Here is a 6,648-nt window from a genome sequence, read left to right as displayed (position 1 = left end):
ATTATAATTATAATATCATATTATTAAAATAATTATAATATTATTATCATATCATATTATATGATAAAATAATAATATTAGAGTTATTAATATAATTATGATATTATTTGTTACAATATTACTATTATATTATATTATATTACGCGTCTGAATTTTAGATCAAGAAGATTGTAAATTTTAAATTTCATTAGGGGTATTATGGGTATTATGAAAGTTTCATTAATTATATTATGTTGATTTTTGCACAATCTAAAAGTTAAAGTTATCTTTAGGCTGCTTCTGATTTTGGTTGTAGATTCTTGAAAAATTCTTCAAAAAGTAATTTTAAGTAGGTTTACCAAACACTAAAATTAACTTCTGCTACAAATAGAAGTTGATTTTGAGAGGAAAAAACAATACCAAACAAAGCCTATGTCTATGCGTGCGAGAATGGTTATTTGCACTATTAGTCCTTAAAACTCTTTTTTTTGGGAGTCCCTATACTTTTAGTATTATGACATTTTGACCCCTTTTAACTTTTAATTTTGATAGACACAATAGTCTCTAAATTTTTATTTTTTGACAGTTTTGATCTGTTATAGTAAAATTGATGAACGATTTTTAAAATTAAACATAAATAATCACATTCTTATTGCATAATAACCGAAAATTTTACCTAAATAATTACGATAAGTACAAAGTGTTATAATTTCAACATATGTACAACACATAGTTGTAAAAACTCAACTTCCAACGGTATATTGAATTAGATGATAGGTTATCTAAAGAAGTCCGCTATATAGGTAGTTACAAAACCTTTAGTGGCTATTGCAAAAATTTCTTAACTCGAAGGCTTTTTGGTACGTTTTTTTTTACAACTCAAATTTAAATTTAAATTCTTTTTATGTGAGAAAACACAGTTGTAAAAAATTGAATTTGAATTTAAATTTTTATAAAAGAAAACACCGTAACAAAAGAACTTGAGTTGTGATTTTTGTCCATTGTTACTAATATTCAATTTCTTCTTCAGCAAGAGGACGCAATGGTTGAATACTAATTTTTGTGAAAGAAATTATTATTCTAAAATAAAGCGTAATGAATCCATATTTTTACAAACTCGGGCGTGGATGAAGAGGTAAAGGAATCCACAATTCCACCATAAATGGTCATATATCAACAGAAAGCAAGCAAAACATTTGTGGTGACGATCAATTTAATTAGGCAATTTCTTCACGCTTAGATCATTCAAAACCAACCACTTGCCGTTTTACTTTGAGAAACAGTCGATGACTGAAAAAAAAAGATTGCCATTAATATACCTGTTAGCACATTTCAGGAATTTTTTCACCTTATTCATGTACGAGTATGAAACAGAAAGACAAACTAACATAACGTAACCCCCTAAAAACAACAAAGAAACAAAGTTGTTGTGAAGTTCTATTATAATTAACATCTCAAGAAAAACATGGTACAAAATTGTTGTTAGTTAATTTCTAGCTTCTTCAAATTGACCACTGACCAGTCTATGATTATAATTCCTTGGCTGAGATCAAAACAATAACTAATAATAAACGAAATGAAGTTCCGGTGATCTTTAGATTATATGCAGATTCTGAGGTGCCTATTTTCATTCCTTGGTACTGTTTTTGCTTCCCTTCTCACATTTTTTTTTTTTTTTATCTCTTTCATGTTTCAGGCTTTATATTTCTGCGTTTTGTTGCTTTCTAAATCCGAAACAGACGGAGTGTTGCTGCTGAATTGAGAAATATGAAAGGATCTTCTTCTCCTAGTCCGGTTGAAGCCCGCCACCGTTTGTCTTCTCCGGCAAAGTCTCTCTCTATGCCTCTCATTTCTTTTTTCTATGTTGCTTACAAATTGTAGCCGTTGTGATAATTAATTTTCTTTTTCCCCCCGTTTTAACTGGTTAACTCCATTAATTTACACAGATATTTTGTTTCACCAATCAAGAAATAACAAGTTGATTGTAGCATTTGTTGGACAAGGACAACGGAGTCTGGTTAACACCACTCATTAGCTTAGTAATTTTGTTTTTTAATGCTTACGCAAATAGCATATCTATGGCAATAGCTGTACAAACTCTTTCGCCCATATTGTAGAATGTTTATCAGCCTTCGATGCAAGAATTGGTTGAGAAAGATGAGAATTAAAAAGTTGCCTCCGATTGAACCTGGAAATAAAGCATCCTATTGATCCGTAACATGCGTCCTACTTTTAAAATATTTGTCATAAACGACATAGTCGTCTATGTTTGTGATCCATGTCCTACTTTATCGGTATTATCAAATTGTGTCCGGTGAATATAACATAGGCTGTGAGGTGGGAATGTTTGAAAGGGAATATGTAAATTGGAATTCATAGGTTTGAACTCTCTTGTATGTGTTTCAGTTTCACCTTAATATTTGTGAAAGTGAAAATATAACATATTTTGAAAGAAAAATACGTAAGCATCACTCTTTATGTCATTTTATTCATTCACTGTTTGACATGTGGACTCTACTAACATGATATACTATTATTTAAATAAAAAATAGATAATAAAATCTACATGTTAAACAATGAATGCAGAGAGTGACAGAAAAAGTTATCCTATCACTTCTCTATTTACGAATAGGACAGTTATATAACATCATGGTCTAATTTTTTCGCTTTACTAAGTAGTGAATGGGTGACAAAGATAATTTGTATTTGTAAAATTTGTGAAACTAATTAGAAAATGGAATTTTTTTGGATAACATTGTTCATTCGTTTGTAGCTCCCTTTGCCTTTACTTCAACTTGCTATATACAAGGAAATCAATCCTCAATTCCTCATGAATACTTTGTTGTTATAGTGAAGACCCGAATAAAAGAAGATTACAAAGAAATAAAGCTCTTGGGCATATTGGAAAGGCACTCGACATTAGACCCGTTCAAGCTCGGAGTTTAAAGTGCAAGCCAACTTTAAAAATTGTGCTTTTCATTATAACGCTGGGGCCTTTTGCTGTGACGCTCCTCCTTTCTCCAGAGATTTATAATACAGAACGTCTATCAAATTCTCTATCCTGGTATGTTCAATTTGTTACGTCTTGTGTTCCGGTTTTCTCAAGGCCAGTTTAGTATTGTTTACTTAAAAAAATAATAATAAAAAAAACCGAAAGAAAAAAAGAAATCTGATTCCGAGCTTCTCAAAACTGATGCGAGAAGTAGTTGGATTATACAACTATGACTTTCCGAATCTTTTACAGCAGGTTATGAAGTAATCTACTCAAACGACTAGGAATCAGGTGTAGAATTATCACTAGACTATGTCTGCAAGTTGCAACCATGTTGCTGAAATTCTTTGAAAGATGCACAAAAACAATCCTTAAGTAGCTCTAAGCCTTAGCAAAACCCTTTCCACGTTTTGATGGTTCAACTTAAGGATGGAACCCCTTGGTCAAATTCTGTGTCCAAATATGAAAACGGTCATGTCATCTTGTCTCATCTTAAACATTCAAAAACAGAAAGTTACAAGTCAGAAACTAATGAGTAGTTCTTAAACTTACTTGACGAACTTGGGCATCAAATTTGACAAAGAATTGCGAAACTCAAGCAACCACTTGAATCTTAGTTTTCATCCAAACATGGAAGTTAATTCATATTAGGTATTGTCCCGGGACAATAGTATATAGTACAAAATGTAAAGTCCACCTTCTAAAACCACCAGGACTGATTAGTCACCTAAAACTTCTGGACGCGGGGGACGACAACCATGAACCATTCAGCGTTCAAATAGAGCCTTTTAAGCCATGCAATGCCACGTATTGTAAAGCGTGCAATTTTCCTTCTTGTTAAGTGTAATGTAGCGAACAACGTTTATTGTACGCAGGCCTACTTCTATAGAGAGATGGAAAATGGAGGACAATACTGCTGCTGCAGATGTACGTTATATATCGTCTCTAGACATCAACTGGGACCAGATATCAGACATCATAAAGAACATGTTAACGGACAAAGATACATACAAGGGAATTGGCCTATTAAACTTCAATAACAGTGAAATTAATCGGTGGAAGGAAGTAATACCTGATCATGCTGAGCACGTTGCCCTGAAACTAGATCCGGTATCGAGCAACACAACTTGGGAATCGCTCTACCCTGAATGGATAGATGAAGAAGAGCAATTCAATGTCCCTACTTGTCCTGCTCTACCCAAAATCCAAGTTCCTGAAAAACCCGGAATCGATCTTGTTGCTGTGAAGCTTCCCTGCAACAAGAGAGAAAGTTGGTCAAGGAACGTGGCTCGCTTGCACTTGCAGCTTGAAGCAGCAAGAATTGTCGCAAACACTGAGGAGAATCGTGCAGTGCGTGTGCTTTTGTTGACTGAATGCCTCCCCATTCCAAATCTATTCACTTGCAAAGATCTTGTCGTCCGAGAAGGGAATGTATGGCTATATGAACCAGAACTAAGTAGGTTGAAAGATAAGCTACAGCTCCCAATAGGATCATGTGAACTTGCAGTTCCTCTCAAGCCTAATGGTAATCAAACTTAAACCAGTGGCTCATTATGCATACTTCACTTGTTTCAATTCTCTCTGTCCCTTTTTTTTTTTTTTTTTGAAGAATTCTCTCTTTATATTTGGACATCCTTACTTGTCATGAGTGGAAAAAGGAAAAGCTATTTCCTCCATGGTATTGTTTCCGATTCACTTGAAATAAATCACAAAATTACTTCTGTAATCTTACTAAATTTTAATTAATAGTTTATACGCGCAAAGATATTTTAAAAGTTAGTAAGCACTGTGATAAATACTTAACAATCATAAATACAAAATACGCAAAGCAATAACCTCTATGGAGCTAATCTAATCAGACAAGAAATTACACAGGTTTACTACTTTCACCAAGCTCATTAACATTTTACTTTTAGAAATCAAATCGTATTGTATCTATCGTTAGAGAAAAAATTGTGATGATTTTTTGTTTTAAGCAGAAAACTTCCACTCAGAGAGATCAGCATACCGGGAAGCCTACGCGACAATCCTTCACTCAGCCGAGGCGTACGTCTGCGGAGCCATTGCCGTGGCGCAGAGCATCCGAAGAACCGGTTCCACGCGAGACCTCCTGATTCTCGTCGACGAATCGATTGGCGAACATCACCGGCGAGGATTGGAACTCGCCGGATGGAAGATCCGGACAATCCGACGGATCAGAAACCCCAAAGCCAAACGCGGCCTCTACAACGAGTGGAACTACAGCAAATTCCGACTCTGGCAACTCACCGACTACGACAAGATCATCTTCCTCGACGCCGACCTTCTCGTGCTCCGCAACATCGATTTCCTCTTCGGATTTCCAGAGATTTCAGCCTCCGGAAACCACGCGGCTCTGTTCAACTCGGGAGTTATGGTGATCGAACCATCAAATTGCACGTTCCAGATGCTTATCGACCAAATCAACGAGATCGAGTCCTACAATGGCGGCGACCAAGGGTTTCTGAACGAGATCTTCACCTGGTGGCATCGAATTCCGCGGCGGATGAACTTCCTGAAACATTTATGGAGAATCGATGACGAAAGGGAGAGAGAGATGAAGAATCGCTTGTACCGATCAGATCCTCCGATTCTCTACGTCCTCCATTACTTGGGGAGAAAACCTTGGGTCTGCTTTAGGGATTACGATTGCAATTGGAATGAGAAGTACGCGACGAAATTCGCGAGCGATGATGCGCACGAGACGTGGTGGAAAGTGTTCGATGAAATGCCTGAGAGACTGAGGAGATTCTGTTTGCTAAGTGAGAAGCAGAAGGCGAGGTTGGAGTGGGACCGGCGACGAGCGGAGAGAGCGAATTACAGCGACGGACACTGGAAGATTCAGATCAAAGACAAGCGATTGAAGACTTGCGCTGAGGATTTCTGTTTGTCGGAGAACGTTTTATGACGTGCCCCCGATTTAATAAATTGTCCCTAAACTTTTAATTTTAATAACCAATCTCATGAATTTACTTGACAGTTACAATTAAGTACATTTCACAAATAGCCATCATAAAACTAACGGAATTAGACAGGTGCAAATCACGTGTGCCATTTTTGCTTGGGATTAAAACATCTTTGTGTTAAAAATTATACTTTTAATTTTTAATCTTATAAATATATACTTTTAAATTATATTTAATATACAAATTTATACCTTTTTATAGTCAATCTCAATTTTAACTTTTAAAATATCTAAAATACTCTTGAATAAAAATGATAAATGAAAAAAAAATCAAATTACAATTTTGACCTCAAAAATATTCAAAATACCTTCAAATGGGTTTTTTGTGTCTTTTATTTTTATTTTTAGTAATGTTAGAAAGTTTTAATTTTCTTTTTTCTCTTTTTATTAAGAATAATTTTATCATTTTAAAGGTCAAAATTAATTGTTGACCGAAATAAGGTATAAATTTGTATATTAAATATAATTTGAATGTATACATTTAATGAGATTAAAAACTAAAAGTATAATTTTTGAATAAACCATAAATACAGGGTATAAAAATATAAATATCTCAAAACAAATCCCCCCTCGTGGTTATCACGTGGTAGTCCTAAAGAATGAACTTATACACAAACACATACAAGGCACAAGAGCACCAAACACCGTCTTCCTGCTTCAAGGACGACTACTTCATCGCCACTTGCTTCTAACC

The 6,648-nt window shown here is 34.8% G+C and overlaps 1 protein-coding gene across 1 annotated transcript; it reads left to right on the top strand.

Moving 5' to 3' along the window:
- Positions 1-3,172: 3,172 nt before the first annotated feature.
- On the top strand, positions 3,173-5,948 carry LOC21387062 (putative UDP-glucuronate:xylan alpha-glucuronosyltransferase 3). Its single transcript, XM_010112181.2, has 3 exons — positions 3,173-3,226; positions 3,824-4,496; positions 4,951-5,948. Exons 1-3 carry the CDS (start codon positions 3,173-3,175, stop codon positions 5,895-5,897), a joined length of 1,674 nt encoding a protein of 557 aa, XP_010110483.2. The 3' UTR covers positions 5,898-5,948.
- Positions 5,949-6,648: the final 700 nt, after the last annotated feature.

This window comes from Morus notabilis, unplaced genomic scaffold (genome assembly GCF_000414095.1).
Source record: "Morus notabilis unplaced genomic scaffold, ASM41409v2 Scaffold2016, whole genome shotgun sequence".
NCBI lineage: Eukaryota > Viridiplantae > Streptophyta > Magnoliopsida > Rosales > Moraceae > Morus > Morus notabilis.
The sequence above is the reverse complement of the archived record's forward strand: the minus strand, read 5'-3'. Positions and strand labels throughout refer to the sequence as shown.

Excerpts from the sequence above, each read along its gene's own strand:
- LOC21387062 (XM_010112181.2), top strand. The coding sequence starts at position 3,173 with ATGCGAGAAGTAGTTGGATTATACAACTATGACTTTCCGAATCTTTTA. Across the intron at positions 3,227-3,823 it reads TTCCGAATCTTTTACAGCAG|CGAACAACGTTTATTGTACG; the intron begins GTTATGAAGTAA and ends AGTGTAATGTAG. Across the intron at positions 4,497-4,950 it reads AGTTCCTCTCAAGCCTAATG|AAAACTTCCACTCAGAGAGA; the intron begins GTAATCAAACTT and ends TGTTTTAAGCAG.